The sequence below is a fragment of the Taudactylus pleione genome, unplaced genomic scaffold (genome assembly GCF_031769625.1).
Source record: "Taudactylus pleione unplaced genomic scaffold, aTauple2 ptg000762l, whole genome shotgun sequence".
NCBI classification, from domain to species: domain Eukaryota; kingdom Metazoa; phylum Chordata; class Amphibia; order Anura; family Myobatrachidae; genus Taudactylus; species Taudactylus pleione.
Genome location: NW_028285164.1, coordinates 3,682,240 through 3,703,003, shown reverse-complemented (window position 1 = coordinate 3,703,003; position 20,764 = coordinate 3,682,240). Strand labels below are relative to the sequence as shown.

General features: G+C 47.3%; 1 protein-coding gene across 1 annotated transcript; it reads left to right on the top strand.

Moving 5' to 3' along the window:
* Positions 1-10,562: 10,562 nt before the first annotated feature.
* On the top strand, positions 10,563-19,408 carry LOC148476925 (apoptosis-associated speck-like protein containing a CARD). Its single transcript, XM_088457519.1, has 2 exons — positions 10,563-10,961; positions 19,193-19,408. The coding sequence occupies exons 1-2, from the start codon at positions 10,696-10,698 to the stop codon at positions 19,227-19,229; spliced, it is 303 nt and encodes a 100-aa protein (XP_088313645.1). The 5' UTR covers positions 10,563-10,695; the 3' UTR covers positions 19,230-19,408.
* Positions 19,409-20,764: the final 1,356 nt, after the last annotated feature.

Sequence of the window (20,764 nt, the reverse complement as noted above, 5' to 3'; positions counted from 1 at the left end):
AGTTCCCAACGCCTCCATCTGGCAGCCACTCCCCCGGCATGCCCACCAAAGGGGGCGTGCTGTCACTCACTATCAACAGCACGTCCCCTTTGGTGCGAGACCCCGAGCGACGGCTACCCCGTCGCTCGCCGGGTCTCGCGCATGCGCACAACGGAGCTCCCTCCGTCGTGTGCATGCGCATTAGGGCACCATTGACCCGCTTGCAAGCATCCTGCGCTCACGAGCGGGTCTGAATCAGGCCCTCTGTCTTTTGTCTGGGACATTCTGAACTTCTAAGCACTCTTTCCCACTTGGCTTCAATAAAGTAAAATAGCTTGTACTGTTTTTCAGATACTATGACAGCGTTTTGTTTCACAGATACTAAACACTATTTTAAAGATTTTAAGAATATTTGTAAACATTACTGACACAATTATAGAACAGCAATAGCAGCTGCAGCCTGCCATTGTGTTCCCAACAACATACATTTGTTTAACAAAGTGTAGAGTTTAAAGACATGAATTACGCAAGCGCGCAGGCTGATCTCTGCATTTAATTTAGAATTACTTATACCAATTATGTAAACATTACAAATTCACACTTTACGCTGCGCTTTTTATTTCCATCCACTTGAATACACATTTTATCATCTCTTGTCATTTTAACACTCACCATAGAAACGCACATAGTCAGAATAAGCTTCCTATGATCACCTGTTTTTCTCCAAGTAAATACCAGCAGTGCCCCTACCCTGTTTAATTTACCTTTAACCAGGTGTTGTTCCATAATAAGTAACATACTCCAATCAGTATACTTAAGAATTTGTCATTTTATTAATTAATTAAATAGATCAAGCCCTTAACTGGGAGAAATAATGTATTCCCCAGGGTTAATGCAGCAGTCAACAACCATGGACATTGCCTCACAATATTTATACCCTATTACAATATTCATATTATACGCCTCCATATACACCCACTGACATCATCAGATAGACAAAGCTTGCTCTTGCTAGCTCCTCCTTTGCAATCAGAATTGAAACTGAATTCTTTCAAGAGATACTCATTGCTTGCTGTATTCCCATATAATGGGCTCTATTTACTACAATCCGCATATTGAATGCGGATTGTAGTGTGATATTACCGAGTGAATTCGCATTGCGAATTCAGGTAATATCACAGGGATTTACTATAAATCCCTTGCAGGGACAGAGCTTGCGATAAAGCTCTGTCCCTGTGGATCCCATCCGCACTCTAGTCGTGGTATTTTCGGAAAAATACCGCAACTAAGAGTCCGCGCATGCGCCGACCGAACACCGCTACTACCCCCCACCGACGCTAAGCCCCGCCCCCCGGCGCTAAGCCCTGCCCCCGGCGATCACGGACCCCCGCGACCCCCCCTCCCCCCCGCGACCCCCCCTCTCCCTTCATTACACTTACCTGCATCCTCCTGGCCTCCGGTGGTCTTCTCCGGGCTTCCCGATCAGGTGATCTCCCATACTGCACTGGGGCCCGATCACCTGATGACCGGGCCCCAGTGCACTGTGGGAGACCAGCTGACCGGAGAGGAGCCATCACCGGAGCCCCGATCACCGGTCCCTGGATTCAGGTAAGTGAAAAAAAAAATGTTTAATTTTTTTTTTCTTTTTTTTACAGGAATCAGCTTGCGGTCTCTTTAGACCACATAGCTGATTAGACCACATAGCTGATTACTGGTACCGGCTCCCGCCTCTGCTCTCCCCGTTAGAGCAGAGTGGGAGCCCGGTAACCGGGGGAGACCCTGGATAACGCCATCTCCAGGTGGTGTTATTATCACAGGGCTTCCCCCGGTATTTTTTTACAATTTATTTTTAGTAACTTGCACACAGATCACATTTCCCATTACAATTATGGGAAATGCGATCTGCTTTACTAAAAATAAGTGATACTGGGGGTTGGAGTAGAATTTTACTAATTCTACTCCAATTGCCCTGTAATAAATACAGGTGAAACTAAAATAATGTGAAAAGGGTGTGAAAACACCCTTTTTCACTTTATTTTAGTAAAAATAATGTTAATAAATAGAGCCCTTAGTCTGAGTATTTTTCTCAACACAAGGACACATATATGGGCACGCTCTCATTCCCTTTGTTAGATAAACAGTTTCCCTTGGGAGCGGCCTTAAAGACACACACTAATTTCCATTTAAATGTGAGTTTGGACAGAGAAACAAAATGGACATACAAATGCCCTATTATATCTCATGTACTGCTTCATTATACAGCATAAAGCATACGTAAATATGGAATTAGGTAAATTAGTCTTTGACAACCCCCACTACCTCCACTAATACCCCTGCACCCCAATCTCTTCATTAACTACAATCAACCATATTCCCCCCTGTTGAGGATAAAGAAGATCAATGTAGCACAATTGAAAATATGACATATGTAAGATTGATAAGAGTCTAACATATTATCCCCAATCGAAAAAAATCTGTCTGTAGGAACATGTCTAGGTTGAGCATTATTAAATATCTGAATAACAGTATGTAAAACCAGTAGATGCAATTCAACTTCACAATTAACGCCACCCTTTAAGGATATAAATGTCTTCGAGCAGGTGGAAAACAACGTCCTGTATATTTTAAATTATCAGTATATAGTTGGATTTTGTCCCATTAAACTTATAACTTGCTTCTGCAAAAGAAACACAATTGTTAATATTTCTTATTAAAGTTTAAAATAACTTTGAATACAACCACAGATCACTGTTAGATAAGGAACGAGTCATCTGTAAGAACAAAAAAATTGCAGAATAATCATCAAATATTGTAAACTGTGACTTTTTTTTAGAATATTACCCTTTTTTTTAAAAAACACTAAGTAGAAATAGCGTATCTACTAAAAAGTATATTTCATAACCTTCTTTTATTAGTACCCTGGCTGAGGTACAAAATAAACCTATGATGTAAGAATACAGACACAGTCACATGCTCTGAGATAGTTAAAGCATTTCTTTGAAACAAAACTTTTTTTTTTCTTCTCCTCGGTGCAGTTTCTCGATCTGGGAGGGGTACACAGAGAGAGTGATACTCACACTGATGCACAAAGTACACAGACAGACAGTTTCTCACTCTGAAAATATTGAAAGAACAAGTTAAACAGTTTGTCATTACAAAAGTTTACAATCCTGTTCTGAATATAGGAAGTATATAGGATCATATTTATTAGACCCCTCTAATATAGATGAAGTATCTACACTCTTCTCATATCAGTCCTAATACTCCACAGAAACAGCATTCTCTTCCTATACAATCATTATAATCCCTAGGTTTTCAAGACACATCCCTTCTTGATTGACATCCTACTTATATAATCATTCTTACACTGTGCACTTTTCTTATTCTACCTCCATTCTTAGCAAACTAATCTGCTCCTTTGGTTTTCAGTATCATCTGTATGCAGAGGATACTCAAATTCTCCCTATTCTCCCCAGATTTGTCACTAACTGCGCTCATCTGTGTCACTGTATATCTCTCCACCATTACATCTTGGACTGTCATCTTGCCACCTCAAAATTAATATATCCACAACAGAATTAATTATATATTTACTAGCCAATAATAGTTACCATCTTGATATTTCTATAACTTGACAAATCGACAATCAACCCTACTTCACAAGCTCGCTACCTAGCTGTCATCCTTGACTATAAACTGTCCTTTGTTCCTCACATTCAATCTGTCTCTAAATCCTGTTACATACATCTAAAAAACATAGCCAGAATTCCACCATATCTTACCCAAGACAATGCAACACATTTAACACATGCAGTTATTATTTCCAGCATTGACTATTGTAATAGTCTCCTTACTGGTTTGGTATAACGTAGCATTAAACATTTGGCTTATGGTCATTAATAACATCAACACTATTTATCTCAAAAATCACATTTCTCTAAAAATTAGCTGTTTCCAAACTTTCTCTATTGGTTTATGTACCAATGATAATGTAATAAATCTATAAGCCTTTATAGTTCTCTTGCTTTTGTAAACCTGGGCCTGATTCAGAGCCGGACGCTATGACCAGAGCGCTCGCTCTGAATCAGGGCCCTCCTACCTCAACTTGGAGCGGCCTCTTGGACGCTCGCATAGCTGTGGGTTACCACCCACAGCTATAGCGAGCATCCATGATGATGGTCGCGATGGTCAAGCCTCATCAATGCCCCTGCACTCCCCTTTTAGCTGTGTCCCTGCTCCCACTGTTTATTTATTTATTATTTATTACCAGTTATTTATATAGCGCACACATATTCCGCAGCACTTTACAGAGAATATCTTACCATTCACATCAGTCCCTGCCGCAGTGGAGCTTACACTCTATATTCCCTTCACATCAGTCCCTGCCGCAGTGGAGCTTACACTCTATATTCCCTACCACATGCTCACACACATACACACTAGGGTTAATTTGTGTTGGGAGCCAATTCACCTACCAGTATATTTTTGGAGTGTTGGAGGAAACCAGAGTACCCGGAGGAAACCCACGCAGGCACAGGGAGAATATACAAACTCCACACAGTTAGGGCCGTGGTGGGAATTGAACCCATGACCTCAGTGCTGTGAGGCAGTAACGCTAACTATTACACCATCTGTGCTGCCCCCTTTACCCCCTATATACCCATGCACCCCCTCTCTTCTGTGCCCCTGCTCCCACTACCCCCTCTATACCCCTACACCCCATTCACCTCTGTGCCCCTGTTTCCTCTGTTGACCCCGTTTTCTGAGCCCCTGCCCTGCTACCTCCACTAATACCCCTGCACCCCCCTCTCTTCTGTGCCCCTGCTCCTACTACCCCATCTATACCCCTACACCCCTTTTTCTTTGTGCCCATCCCCACTAACTGCCTCATCTATGCCCCTGCACCCCCCTTTCCCCTGTGCCCTTGCCCCTACTACCCCCTCTATACCCTTGCACCTACCTCTCCTCTGTTCCCCTGCCTCATCTATGCCCCCGCCCCTACTACCTCCTCTATACTCCTGCAACCCCCTATCCTCTCTGCTCCTGCCTCCACAACCCTCTATTTCCCTGCACCACCCTATCCTCTGTGCCCCTGCCTCCTCTCTGACTCCCTGTCTTCTGTGCCCCTGCCCCCACCTCCTCCTCTATACCTCTGCACCCCCCTCTCCTGTGTCCCCCAGCCTCCTCTATGTACCCCTCTCCTCTTTGCCCGTCACCACTACCTCCAATATATCCCTTAACCCCCCTATCTTCTGTGTCCCTGCCCCTACTACCCTGTCTATACCCTGTACCCCTCTCCTCTCTATCCCTGACCCCACTATCTCCTCTATGTGCCTGCACTGCCTCTACTCTATGCCCCTACTTCTATGCCCCCCTATCCTCTGTGCCCCTTGCCTTACTGCCTACTCCTCTGAACCTCTGTGCCCCTGCTCCTCTATGGCCTGCTCTGTGTCCCTGCCCCCACTACCTCCTCTATAGCCATGCACCCCCTTCTCCTCTTTGCCCCTGCCTCCATGCCCCATCTCCTCTGTGCCCCTGCCTTTACTGCATACTTCTCTGCACCCCCTCTTCTGTGCCCCTGCTCCCACTACTCCCTCTTTACCCCTACACCCCATCTCCTCTGTACCACTGCCCCCATTAGCTCCTCTATAATCCTGTACCCCCCTCCTCTTTGCCCCTGCCTCCACTACCCCCTCCTCTTTGTCCCTGCCCCATTACAACCTCTATTCCCCTCTGTTCTGTGCCCCTGTTCCTACTACCCTCTCTAAAACCATGTACCACCCTCTGCTCTTTGCCCGTCTCATCTATGCCCCCTCCTGTGCCCCTGCTCCTGCTACCTCCTCTGTACCCCTGCACCCCCTCTCCTCTGTGCTCTTGCGCAAACAAACCTCTATACCCATACACCCCCCTCTCCTCTGTGCCCCTGCCTCCTCTATGGCCCATTGTTTTCTTTGACCCTGCCCCCACTATACCACTGCACTTCTTTGCCTCTGTGCCCCTGCCCCCACTACCTCCTCCTCTGTATATCCCTCTCCTGTGCCCCTGCCTAATCTATGCCCCTGCTCCCCATTTCCTCTGTGCCATACCCTTGCACCCACCTCTCCTGTGCCCCTGCCTCATCTATGCCCCTGCCCCTACTACAGTACTTCCTCTATACCACTGAAACCCCCTTTCCTCTCTGCTTCTGACCCCACAACCCTCTATATCTCTGCACAACCCTATCATCTGTGCCCCTGCCTCCTCTATTGCCCCCTGTCTTCTATGCCCCTGCCTCCACTACCGCCACTATACCCCTGCTTCCCCACTCTCCTTTGCCCCTGCTCCCACAACTTCCTCTATACACCTACACCCCCCTCTCCTCTGTGCACCTGCTACATTATCTTCTCTATATCCCTGCACACCTTCCTCTGTACTACTGTATCCCCCTCCTCTTGTGCCCCTGCCCCTACTACCCCCTCTATCCTCCACTGTTCTGTGCCCCTGTTCCCACTACCCTCTTTATACCCCTGCACCCCCATCTCTGCTGTGCCCCTGCCCCTACTACCTCCTCTATACACCTGCACCCCCTTCTCCCCTGTGCTCCTGCTCACACAACCCTCTATACCCCTGCTCCCCTTCTCCTCTGTGCCCCTGCCTCCTCTATGGCCCCTTTTCTTCTGTGTCCCTGTACCCCCTTGCCACTGTGTCCCTAACCCCACTACCTACTCCTCTGTACACCCCTTCCCCCCACTACCTCCTCTATACCCCTGCACACCCTCTCATCTTTGCTCCTGCCCCCACAACCCTCTATACCCCTGCAGCCCCCTATCCCCTGTGTCCTTGTTGCCTCTATGGCTCCTTACCATTTGTGCCCATGCCCCCACTACCTCCACCTCTGTATACCCCTGCACTCACTTCTCCTCTGTGCACCTGCCCCCACTACCTCCTATATATGCCAGCACCCCCTCTCTTCTGTGCCTCTGCTACCACTACCCCCTCTATACACCAGCACCCCCTCTCTTCTGTGCCCCAGCTCCCACTGCCCCCTCTATAATCTTAAACCCCCTCCTTCTTTGTGCCCTTTCCTCCATTTTCTCCTCTATACTCCTAAACACCCCTCCTCTCTGCCCCTGCCCCTACTATCCCCTCTATACCCTCTCTTATCTTTGCCCATGGTCCTCTATGCCCTCTCCTCTGTGCCCCTGCTCCCATTACCTCTTATGTACTGCCAAACCTACCTATCCTCTGTACCCATGCACTCTCTCTCCTCTGTGCCCCTGCCTCATCTATGGCCCCCTATCTTCTGTGTCCTTGCCCAAACTACCTCCTCTATATGCCAGCACCCCCTCTATATACTGCACCTCTCTCTTCTTTGCCTGTGCCTCCTCTATGACCCCTCTCCTTTATGCCCCTGCTCCAATTACATCTTCTACAGTGCTGCACTTCCCTCTCCTCTGTGCCCATGCACTCCCTCTCCTCTGTGCCCCTGTGTCGTCTATGGCCCCCTCTCTTCTGTGTCCCTGCCCCCACTACCCTCTCTATATGCCAGCACCCCCTCTCTTCTGTGCCCTTGCTCCCACTACACCCTCTATACCCCTACACCCCCACTTCTCTGTGAACCTGCCCACATTAGCTCCTCTATACCCCCGGCACACCATCTCCTCTGTGCCCCTGTCCCTCCTCCCTTATGCCTCTGCTCCCATGCCCCCTCTATACCTCTGCTCCCCCCTTTGTTCTGAGCCCCAGCCTTCACTATGGCCCCCTGTCATCTATACACCTGCAAACCCCCTCCTCCATGGCTAAAGGCAGCATTGCCCCACCCTCTTGGCTGGCTTATATAAGCCAGTGTGAGGAGGCAGTATGGCAGTCCAACAGCCTGGAGGGAGTAAAAAAGAGCTTCTAAAGAAAGAAGATGCCAGAAGTCCTAGTGGGCAGTGGACATGCAAGAGATCTGACACAGGCTGCCACCCACTATGTAAAGAGGTCAACAGAAGCCCTGGGAAGGTGGCAGCTGTGCAAAAGAGCTAATTAGCTGCCACCCCCAGGTGAAGATGCCAGTAGCCCTGGCGGATTGGTGCCCACCAGCTGAAGATGCCGCAGCCCTGGTTGATTGGCACATGCCAGAAGTTTTAGTGGGTAGTGGCCATGAATAGCTGACACAGGCTGCCGCCCACTAGGCGAAGATGCGGGAGCCCGGGTGGGTTGGCGCCCACCAGGCAGAGACACTGAAGCCCTGGCAGATTGGCACCCACCAGGCAAAGATGCCAAAGATCTGGCAGGTTGGCACAAGCCAGGTGAGGACACTAAAGCCCTGGTGGGTTGGCACAAGCCAGGCGAAGACACTGAAGCCCTAGTGGGTTGGCATCCACCAGATGAAAATGCCTAAGCCCTGGCGGGTTAACGCCCACCAGGCAAAAATGATGAAGTCCTGGGGTGGTGGCAGCCATGAAAAAGAGCCACACCCCAGGTGAAGGTGCAGATAAAATAAATTTTATTTAAAAAATCAGTGTCTGTTTATTTTAATATTTCTTTAACAGATGTACTACTGGTACCAGTGGGCACAAAATGCCCCACTTTCTGGTTTTCCAAGTACCACCATGTGGTGGAGGCTTGCTGGGACCTAAAGTTCACCTGCAAAAGAAAATATTCTGTACAATGCACCACATTTCACAATCAACCTGGCACCCACCGCGCAGATGTGCTGGGGATAGCCCCAGGCTATCAGCCTGGGCCTGTGGTGCCTGGAGAGGAGGATCCCTTTATTGGGGGGAGTCCCCAGCTCCTCAGGGATCCTTGTCCTGGGCTGACTAGCATTTAGGGTTAATGCTTTAGCCGGAGGGCCCAGTGATTGGGCTCCCTTGGTTTTGGCATTAGCCCCCCACTAGAAAAAGTCTGGTGCTGGTTCTGGAGAATACGGGGGAACCCTACTCATTTTTTCCCCTATATTTCCAGAACCATGACCAGATCAGAGCCCAGATCAGAGCCCAGTGCTGGTTGCGCAAAGTACAGGGGACCCCTACATCATTTGTCCCCTGTATTTTGGCAACCAGGGCTGGTTCTGACTAGCCAGTGCTGGTTGTGCTAGATACAAGGAACCCCTACGCTGTTTGTCCCCCATATTCTCAGAACCAGGACTGGCCGTGAAAAGCTCGGGGCTGGTTGTGCTTTAGGGGGGACACCATTTTTGTTATTTTACACATTAAATTTTTAACAAAGATACGTAGATGGATCTCACTGATGCGTCTGTGCATCTGTGACTTATTGATTTTATTTTCTCAGGTGCATGCCCAGTATCCATGAGCTCTCTGTCACCCACTGATGCCTGTGTGCACTGCACCGCTGCTGCCACTGCTCCACACTACTACTGCTGTTGATACCCGGCATGCCTACAACCTGCCTCTGCAGCCATCTCTCATGCTGCACCTCCCAACCCAAATTCTGTGTGCTGGCCCCTCTTCCACCTGTGCTAGTGTACCATTTTGCCCTTCTCCCTTGCAGGTGGCCCAGTTTGCTCCTCCAAACATTGATTGTTAAAAATTTTAAAAAAGCAATGAAATTCAATAAGGCTTCTTAGATATGATCTGAAATTTCACAAAACCTATTGAAATTCTGCCACTCAAACCTCAAAAAGCAATGAAATTATGATCATGAAGGCTGACGCCTTAATGGATGGGTTCTTTACGTAATACAGATATGGTATGCCACGAAACCACATGCTTAGTTTAACTGCAGATTCAGCACTCTCACAGAGTGAGATTGCTGTCACTCACAAAATGGTGGAGCTGCTAATTCACAGAATTGTGTGCTCATTGGAATACACACATGCAGTCTATGCAACTGAGGTCTAAGCAGAACATAGAGCTGCGCAGATGGGATAAGAGTATTGTGGATGGGGGTAGAGGACAGAGCGGTGAGTATAGGGCAGACAGATAAGTGTGGAGAGGAGAATATTAAGCACTATAGATGGGGGCGAGCCAAAGTGATGCATATTGGTGGAAAACAGTGGTGCACATGGAGGGACAGAGACTGCATGTGTGTATTCCAATGAGCACACAAATCTGTGAATTAGCAGCTCCACCATTTTGTGAGTGACAGCAATCTCACTCTGTGAGAGTGCTAAATCTGCAGTTAACCACATGGTGTCATGGCATACCATATCTGTATTGCACAAGGACAGCGTCCATTAAGGTGTCAGCCTTAATGATTGTGATTTCATTGCTTTTTAAAGTTTGAGTGGCAGAATTTCAATAGATTTTGTAAAATTTCAGATCATGTCTAAGAAGCCTAAATGGGAAATGTAAAACCGTAAGGTTTTTTGTCTATGGAATATATATATATATATATATATATATATATACACACACATTTGGCAGGGCAGTCACACCTAGCAGGAATTACAGATTCACTCACAAGGGCAGTTTGTTTCCGTTGCATATGTTGCAATTCTAGGGTGTTTTTAGGGAAGCAGAGGGAGGTTTTTGGCAGATTAGCATTTCAGAAGCACTAGACAACCCCTAATGTCCCGTGGCATTCTGGATGTGATCCAGTTACCCTCCCCATGTCCCCAATTTAGGAAATGTAAATGTTGAGTGGTTTGGGATTACACAACTCCTCTCCAGGAAATGGGTTGTTGTTAAAACCAAACTCAATTTGTGAAAGTGAACAGAACAGATACAATAGTACAATATATACGTGAGGCAAACATTCACCTCCCTCTGCTTACTGTCACTAGGGGAAATGGCTCGCACATATGAGAAGATCATTCGGAACACTCTCCAAAACCTGGGAAAAGACAACTTTAAACTTTTTAAAAAGTATTTGAAAAATGGAGATTTTCTAAGTGGAAATCAATTTGCAGCAATCCCCCTGTCGCTGCTGGAGGATGCTGATCCTATAGATGTGGCAGAGCTCATGGTCAACCACTACAAAAAGGAAAAGGCAGTAGATGTCACTTTGAGTGTGCTGAAGGACATGAATCAGCTGGAGCTGGCAGAAAAACTCAGGTCAGTTTATGGGATGATTGTAGATTATACTATAGAGAGCTGTGTACATTAGACACACACACAGACAAAAAATAGGCGCTGGACTATAACCACCTCAGTGGACCAGGATAAATGTAGGGAGTGTGTAGAGGACCAGGGGATTAATTAGTATAAAGCAGCCGTCATAGAGGTGGAGGAATCTGGACCCTCCCAACAATTACCAAGAAATCGAAAGCACAGATAGACAGGCGCTAAAGATACTAATATTTAATAAGAAGACCACAGTAAATAGTAAATTAGACACTCAAAAAATTAATAAAAATACATATAGGATAGGAAATGCTAAAATGACATAATAATGGGATAATGAAAATAAAAATAAAAAATAAAGAATAAAAATATATATATAAATAGATTAGAGAATTGCTTCAACTAAGACAATAAAAAATGAATAGGAAAATAAAAGCAATATTTGTTGTAATTGCATACAATCTGCACCAAGCAGAGAATAATAAACCTGCAAGATAAATTGTAAATATGTAGCAACAATGGCAGTGTATAGTGGCTTGCATATAAACAATCACAAATAACATTAAAGGTGTTGATGTTTACATAGCTCTTAGATGGTCCGTGTAGACATATATATATTAATGTCTCTCACACATCTGAGACTGTAGGAGAATGTTAATTAGTACACCATAATAAAGGTATTCCAGCCTATGTGGCACAACGGATTTTTAGGGGGACTGTTGATGTCCAGTGATATTCTGAAAAAAAGTTAGAATATAGATTGAGCCCTTAGGAGCTGGGCTTATAGATTGTTCATCTAGGAGCATTGGCTGTTTCTAACATTTGAAGCCACTCCTAATACGTGTAGACCGCACAGCTGCAGACAGCTCTGTTCAATATATCAGAGAATAAAAATGTAAAAAATTTTTTTAGAATAGTGCACATTCAAGCATGCATGCTTTATAGGATCTGTCACTCACGATCCAGTTGTGACCATAAGTCATACCGTACTCCCCACTTATCTTTCACATGCGGTGGCCTCACAGTAATCCACGCAGGAGAGGTATCGGCTCCGGTGCAATCACCCGTCGGTGTGCAGCGTGCAGCGTTATTGTTCTTCCTCCGTGTAAAGTGGTCAGTGTAGAGTGGTCAGTGACTCACTTGCCCGGCTTGCGGTCTCACGTCCCGTCCTTCTCTCTACGCGCTTCTCCGCCTTAGAAACATCGGCGGCTTCTTCAGGAGACAGAGTACTATAGAGAGCTGTGTACATTAGAGCTATAAGTAAGATGCAGCATTTCTCATGTTACAGCATCTCTCATGTTACAGTGTGAGCTTCACAATATACAGATGTAGAGAGAGCTGTGTGTGTCTGTCTATATCAGGAGGGTAATATATGCAGGAATCACAGGGAATGGACAGGATACAGATGTACAGAGAGCTGTGTGTGTCTATGGCAGGAGGGTAATACAGACAGGAATGGCAGGGGATGGACAGGATACAGATGTAGAGAGAGCTATGTGTGTCTATGGCAGGAGAGAAATACAGTCAGGAATGGCAGGGGATGGACAGGATACAGATGTAGAGAGAGCTGTATGTGTCTATGGCAAGAGAGAAATACAGTCAGGAATGGCAGGGGATGGACAGGATACAGATGTAGAGAGATCTATGTATGTCTATGGCAGGAGGGAAATTCCGTCAGGAATGGCATGGGATGGACAGGATACAGATGTAGAGAGAGCTGTGTGTGTCTATGGCAGGAGGGTTATACAGTCAGGAATGGCAGGGAATGGACAGGATACAGATGTAGAGAGAGCTGTGTGTGTCTATGGCAGGAGGGAAATACAGTCAGGAATGGCAGGGGATGGACAGGATACAGATGTAGAGAGAGCTGTGTGTGTCTATGGCAGGAGGGTAATACAGTCAGGAATGGCAGGGGATGGACAGGATACAGATGTAGAGAGAGCTGTGTGTGTCTATGACAGGAGGGAAATACAGTCAGGAATGGCAGGGGATGGACAGGATACAGATGTAGAGAGAGCTGTTTGTGTCTATGACAGGAGTGAAATACAGTCAGGAATGGCAGGGGATGGACAGGATACAGATGTAGAGAAAGCTGTGTGTCTATGGCAGGAGTGTAATACAGTCATTAATGGCAGGGGAAGGACAGGATGCAGATATAGAGAGAGCTGTGTGTGTCTATGGCAGGAGTGTAATACAGTCATTAATGGCAGGGGATGGACATTATACAGATGTAGAGAGAGCTGTTTGTATCTATGGCAGGAGGGAAATACAGTGAGGAATGGCAGGGGATGGACAGGATACAGATGTAGAGAGAGCTGTGTGTGTCTATGGCAGGAGTGTAATACAGTCATTAATGGCAGGGGATGGACAGGATACAGATGTAGAGAGAGCTGTGTGTATCTATGGCAGGAGGGAAATACAGTCAGGAATGGCAGGGGATGGACAGGATACAGATGTAGAGAGAGCTGTGTGTGTCTATGGCAGGAGTGTAATACAGTCATTAATGGCAGGGGATGGACATTATACAGATGTAGAGACAGCTGTGTGTGTCTATGGCAGGAGTGTAATACAGTCATTAATGGCAGGGGATGGACATTATACAGATGTAGAGAGAGCTGTGTGTGTCTATGGCAGGAGGGAAATAGAGTCAGGAATGGCAGGGGATGGACAGGATACAGATGTAGAGAGAGCTGTGTGTGTCTATGGCAGGTGGGAAATACAGTGTGAATCCTTGTGTGCCTCTTCCGGGAGGTGGCAGCCGGGTCGGCACAGTAGTGGGGAGGGAAGCGGGATGTGGCACGATTTTGAGAGCAGGACTGGGGGAGATTTTTGGGAGGCTCCCTGACCTGCCATTTTAGGAGGGTAGGCAATTATACTGTACCTGTGTGGGGTCCTGATGAACGAGTTTTGGAACCACTGTACTAGTGTATAGCTAAGGGAGTAGGCAACCTGTGGCACTCCAGTTGCTGTGGAACTACACATACCAGCATGCTGCACCACAATTTTAACATTTCCTAACAGTAAAACTGGCAGGGCAAGCTGGGCTATGTAGTTCCACAGCAGCTGGAGAGCCACAGGCTGCTGTTCCTGGTATAGCAGATGGATTGTGTTACAGAGCTGTATAGAGTTGTACATACAGGGCAACATTTACAGTATAGCAAAGTGGAATCTTAAGTCCAACATAATAATCACTTGAGGACTTGGCTTACCATACTATCCCTTTAAACTTTGACATTCATGAGTTACATAGGTTCTCAATCTGGTGACTTCAAGCCTGGTTTTAATTAGCAACAGAACCTGTGTAGTCCATGAGTGTCCTGGTTTAAAGGGATGATATGGTAAACCTAGTGAGGACAGGGTATTTGGAGCCCTGGACAATTCAAAAAATGGAGACCCCCCTCCCCATGTGCGCTCGCCTTAGCATGGCAAAAAATGGTCATTGTCACAAGGGGCATGGCCACTTAAAAATGGGGCGTGTCAACTTGACACACACCCCTTTCTCATCACTCTGAACATTCCTTTCCATTCCATATGCACCTTAATGCAGTGCCCCTTATACAGTCCTACCTTATGCAAGCCCCCAGTATGCAATGTCTAAGTAGTGGTACCTCTTATGCAAGCCCCCAGTAGTGGTCCCCCTTATGCAGTCCCCCATTAGTGCCCCTTATACAGTGCCCCCAGTAGCGGTCCCCCTTATGCAGGCCTCCAGTAGTGATTTCCCTTATGCAATGCCGCATGTAGTGGTCCCCCCTATGCAGTGCTGCTAGTTGTGCCCCTTATACAGTGCCCCCTGTAGTGGTCATCCTTATTCAGTGCCCCCAGTAGTGGTCCCCACAGTGCAGTACCCCTAGTAGTAAGCCCCTTATATAGTGCCCCCAGTAGTAGTCCCCCCTATGCAGTGCCCCCAGTAGTAGTACCCCTAGTAGAGGTCCCCCCCAACAGTGTACCCAGTAGAGGTACCCCCTGATGCAGTGCCCCCAGCACTAATCCCCAGGAGAGGTCCCCCCTGATGCAGTGCCCCCAGTAGTAGTCCCCCCCAGTAGAGGTCCCCCCTGATGCAGTTCCTCCAGTAGTAGTCTTCCCAGTAGTAGTCCCCAGTAGAGGTTCCCCCCGATGCAGTCCTCCAGTAGTAGTCCTCCCAGTAGTAGTCCCCAGTAGAGGTCCCCCCGATGTAGTGCCCCCAGTAGTGCAGACACAGACACACGACGAGTAAAATAAAAAAAAAATTACCTGATTCCCCGCTCCTGCTCCTGTCGCTGTCTGCACCTCACACCTCCCGGGCTGGTGCACTCTGCATTATGGGAGAGACATCGTGACATTATGACATCGTTCCCATCACCCACTGCAGGACCTGGAAGGTGGAGTTCATGAGTGAGCTCCAGTGCCTGCTGCCAGCTGCTGTGCCTCTTGCAGTGGGCACAGCAGCAGCCAATGAGAGTGTGTCTGACTCTCATTGGCTGCTGAAACACACACATCTCCGCCATGCCAGCAGCAATATGTGTGTAAATGTGTAGTGTGACCGCACTCACTGCAGTCTGCACTACACTGGCTAACTAGGATGGGCTGGTAGCGTGGCCAGCGGCGCCCCATGGCACATCCCCCGGCGGCCCTGCCCTAGTTATGCCACTGAACGCAGGATACAGCTAAACCCCAAAATTTATTTTGTATTTTCTGATGGTTATTAAGACACTGTAGCTAGTGTGGCTATAATTCCCTATGGACGGTCATGTACATACTGCAGAGACACTTTGCCAATAGTGTTAGGTTGCCAGTGAGGGTGTAAAAACCATTACTGAGGATACAGTTCATTCGAATATGCTCCAAGGGTAACCCCAAATAGATAAATAGTTGCCATGAAACATTTGAAATCACTGCAATGTGAGACCACAAGGGATGCTGTTTCTCATGGCTTTAAAAGGTAAAAATTAATAATGCAGTAAATGTCTATAATGGGATGCAATAGGGAAACCGGCTGTCTTAATCCCGACAGCCGGCTTCCTAACTGCTTTATCACGGCGAGGGTTAAATGACAGGTGTCTATATCTAGACGCCTGTCATTTTCCCGATGCTGGGAGACAGGTGCCCGGCATCCGATCGAAGGGATGCCGGGTGCCACGAGCGGACAGGGTTAGGTGTAGGGTGTAGGGCACCCGGGGGGTACTAAGGGTTAGGCACTCCCCGGGAGGGTTAGGCCAGGGGGAGGGAGGGTAAGGGTTAGGCACCCCCGGGGGGGACTTAGGGTTAGTTTTTACTTACCTGCGGACAATCAGGATTTCCAGCGCTGTCAGGCTTCTGCTGCCGGGATCTCTGCTTCTGTCGGCCTGCCGTGCCCGGGATTCGAACTGCCGGCCAGAGGGACGGTGGTATTTCATACCGATCCATCTATAACATGGAGACCCACAGCCTGAATGGGTCCTGGCAGCTTGCAAGGTCAGGAAGTCTGCGTGCAACCACGCAGACTCTGGCCTCATCCCTCCCGGAAAACTGGGGCCACACGCCCGTTTCAGGGAACACCCCGCTCTGCCTCCCAAATTCCACAGCCTGTCAATCAGCCTGCAGCTGGGAGACACTGCAAGCAGACTCGCAGAAGGAGGGCTGCACATGCGCAGTCCTCCCATCATCTCTGAATCAGGCCCATAGTTATTGAATGAATTCATTAATATGACATAGAACAGAGCTTGTTCATTGACCACCAGAACTTCATGACATAGCAGGTTGTGGCTGCCAGGAGTTTTGTAGTTCTTGTAGTTCTTCAAGGTTTAATCATATTTGTCGATAATCTTGCTGCCCCTTATGGGAGGAAACAGCCAGGTCAGCACAGTGGGGGGCATGGTGGAGGACATGAGGTGGCATTAGGGGCGGGAGCAGGGGTGCTGAGAGGTGGGGGAGTGGGTACAAATTACCGGGGCCCAGGTTTCCTGAGGGGCCCGGCGGAGGCCCGGGTCTGGCGCCACTCCCCCTCCCTCACAGCGTGTGCTGAGCTGCAGCCACAGTAGTCTTCTATGCCTGTGGGGGGGAGAGATCACACTGATCATGCCCCCTGGCTTTGAGCAGGGCTGAGGGGGCCCAGAGCGCACCCCTCCCCAACGCGCAGCGCCACTGCAAATTTTTGTTTTCGGTAAGGGGGCATGGCCACACCTCCTGCGATTAGGCCACACCCCCTATTACCCGGGCCCGCTGCGGCTCTCAGCGGGCCTGGGCGGGACATGACTGTGCACTTTTGCTATTGTCCCATTCCTGCTACACAATGCAGAGATTACTGGCATTGTACAGCAGGGGGCAATACCACGATGATGAGAATCAGCAAAAATTGCATCATTGGCTCCCCTGGGAATGCCAACTTGTATTCTTTCAGTGGGCAGCTGCGGGAGGTAGGGGAGTGTGGACAGTGGAAGTTGGTGCCAGGGAGGTGCGGGTAGGTGGTAGCCAGCCAGGAGTCTTGCCCACACTTCTGGGCAGCCAATTTTCTAGAGCCTCCTGGGCATTCTGGGAGAGTAGGCAGGTATGAGTTTATTATAACCCCTTAACAAAGCACCAACAGCTCACGTGTCCCAGGAGGACCCAAATACTTATTAACACTGTGCTGGGAAGGGGCAGATGTTATGCAGGACCCATTCCCCTAGGTGTCTAGGCTGACCCGACTGTGGTTATTATAACATTATAACAATGTGACCACACATTACACGCCCGCGCCCCCTCTTATAAAATGGTCTAGCTTGTGATTTGTGGGAGGTGTTGCGATTCGGGCGTGATACTTATTAAATTTAAAGCAACAATTAGTTTAAAGGCAAAACCAGCCTTGTTTTGCCTGTAAACTAATTGCCGCTTTTAGCCCAATGACTGTCTTGGTGGTATCACGCTTAATCAGCTTAGTGCATGTTGACAACTCCATCTATACACTATAGTGTGACAGTCATCATCAGGCTATTGCTGAGGGGCGCCGTATCTTACTCAGCTTAGTGCACATTGGCTCCTGCATCTATACACTGTAGTGTGACAGTCATCATCAGGCTATTACTGAGGGGCACCGTATCTTACTCAGCTTAGTGCACATTGGCTCCTGCATCTATACACTGTAGTGTGACAGTCATCATCAGGCTATTACAGAGGGGCGCAGTATCTTACTCAGCTTAGTGCACATTGGCTCCTGTATCTATACACTGTAGTGTGACAGTCATCATCAGGCTATTACTGAGGGGCGCCGTATCTTACTCAGCTTAGTGCACATTGGCTCCTGTATCTATACACTGTAGTGTGACAGTCATCATCAGGCTATTGCTGAGGGGCGCCGTATCTTACTCAGCTTAGTGCACATTGGCTCCTGCATCTATACACTGTAGTGTGACAGTCATCATCAGGCTATTACTGAGGGGCGCCGTATCTTACTCAGCTTAGTGCACATTGGCTCCTGTATCTATACACTGTAGTGTGACAGTCATCATCAGGCTATTGCTGAGGGGCGCCGTATCTTACTCAGCTTAGTGCACATTGGCTCCTGTATCTATACACTGTAGTGTGACAGTCATCATCAGGCTATTGCTGAGGGGCGCCGTATCTTACTCAGCTTAGTGCACATTGGTTCCTGCATCTATACACTGTAGTGTGACAGTCATCATCAGGCTATTACTGAGGGGCGCCGTATCTTACTCAGCTTAGTGCACATTGGCTCCTGTATCTATACACTGTAGTGTGACAGTCATCATCAGGCTATTACTGAGGGGCGCCGTATCTTACTCAGCTTAGTGCACATTGGCTCCTGCATCTATACACTGTAGTGTGACAGTCATCATCAGGCTATTGCTGAGGGGCACCGTATCTTACTCAGCTTAGTGCACATTGGCTCCTGCATCTATACACTGTAGTGTGACAGTCATCATCAGGCTATTGCTGATGGGCGCCGTATCTTACTCAGCTTAGTGCACATTGGCTCCTGCATCTATACACTGTAGTGTGAGTGCAGATATCTGAGGATCATTATGCAACTTTCAGCTGAAAACTTGCTGCTTACTTTATCTATAATCCCTAATGTGCACTGTATTAGCAGAAAATCAGTCCAGGAAGAGTACGGTACACGGCATGGGATGAAGGATGTAGTGTCAGAGATGTGTACGGTTAATGGAAATAGGTGGCAGTAGCGCAGGCATGGCAGGGTGGGTGCTAATAATGTATATGGGCGCCATGTTTGCTGGCATTATAATTATATCTTCTCTCTCTTATTACAGCGAAGAATTGAAGAAAATGAACAACCCTCTGCTATGAAGCCCCTGCACCTTCATCTTGTCAGGGGTCTGACGTTACGGAGCCCCCAAGATGACAATCAATCACCAGTCACTCATTCCCTACTTTGTCATTTTTCCACTTTTATAATGAATTATTACATACTATATTGATTAAGGAGCACAGAATGAAGTGGTTATTAATAAAATATGTGATTTTCAGTGTGGGATGTAACTGTACTTTTCAATTATACTTAATACAAATATTACGTAACAAATAATACAATATTTACTCATAATTTACTATTTATTTCCATATTTCACTTTTAAAAAGTTTTTTTTTATTGTAACCCTGGGCAAGGTATAAAGGAAAAAAATCTAACTCTGAGAATGGTTAAATAAAACTAGTCTTCATTCTAGCACCCTGCACCTGTCACAATAACCTGTGCAGTTCCTCTTTCTTGCCTGGGGTATTCCTCTCTGCTCTGGTGCTTCTAGCAGGTTGCTAGAATGAACAGTACTATAAACATAAATATGGTATGGTATTTATGATATGATATGAGGAAATAAGTGTTATAACCTACATTAATTGTTATAACAGAAACATGTAAGTCAAATTCATATATGATATGATGTAAAATATATACAATTCATGTATTCACACCAAAATCCCATTTATGAGGTAAATGTTAAATATACTGCACGGATAAATGTGATGCCATGTAAATGTATTGTTATTGTATGGAAATGTATGTACTCTGTGCATTTTAGATATCTTTGATGGCCATTGCCTTTAGTGCTGCACATACAGTATACATGTCACAAACATCAGTGACAGTTGCAGAAGGGGGTGGAGTGATACAGCTGGGAGTGAATTGGTCCTATCAGAGAAAGAGGGACCTGGTCAAGACATGTATATAAAAGCTGTTAGCAGCACAGACAGTCTGCAGTAGGGATGGCCATCGGTATGGTTACCATCAGTGGTTACCATTGATGGAAAAATAGAAAGTGGCCATCGATGGTAACCAACTGTGCCATGGATGACCATTGATGGCTTCACCAACTGATGGTCATCCCTGTTCCATGACTGACTGGCCCATGGGTCAATCAGAACCGGGGGCATGGCATTGCAGGTGTTGGGGTCCCGAAACCTTGAAAAAAAAATTGGTTATGTTCTACCATCGATGAAGGGAGACCATCTGGTTCTCCCGCATCAATGGGAAAAACATTTGGTATCGCCCACAATCCATTGATGATTATGAATCATAGATGGTCGATGGCCATCCCTCATCTGCCGTTCCCTCCTCCAGTGCTCATCCTCCTCCTCCCTGTGTCCTGAGCAGCAGCTGAGCTATAAACATTAGGCTGTAAACAGGCTGCCGGGCACAGGAGGGAGGAGCTAGTGAAAGAGCCCAAGCCACAATGTGGGAGGCCATTGGCCGAGCAGGTCAAGCTGCCGTTTACCATTCCAGCACTCACCACACTGATGCCTGAGTATAGAGTCAGTGAAGGTGCTGGGAAGCATATCGGGAGCTGTGATAATCTTACGACAGCAGTAACCCTGAGGTTGCTGACACC

Excerpts from the sequence above, each read along its gene's own strand:
- LOC148476925 (XM_088457519.1), top strand. The coding sequence starts at position 10,696 with ATGGCTCGCACATATGAGAAGATCATTCGGAACACTCTCCAAAACCTG. Across the intron at positions 10,962-19,192 it reads GAGCTGGCAGAAAAACTCAG|CGAAGAATTGAAGAAAATGA; the intron begins GTCAGTTTATGG and ends CTCTTATTACAG.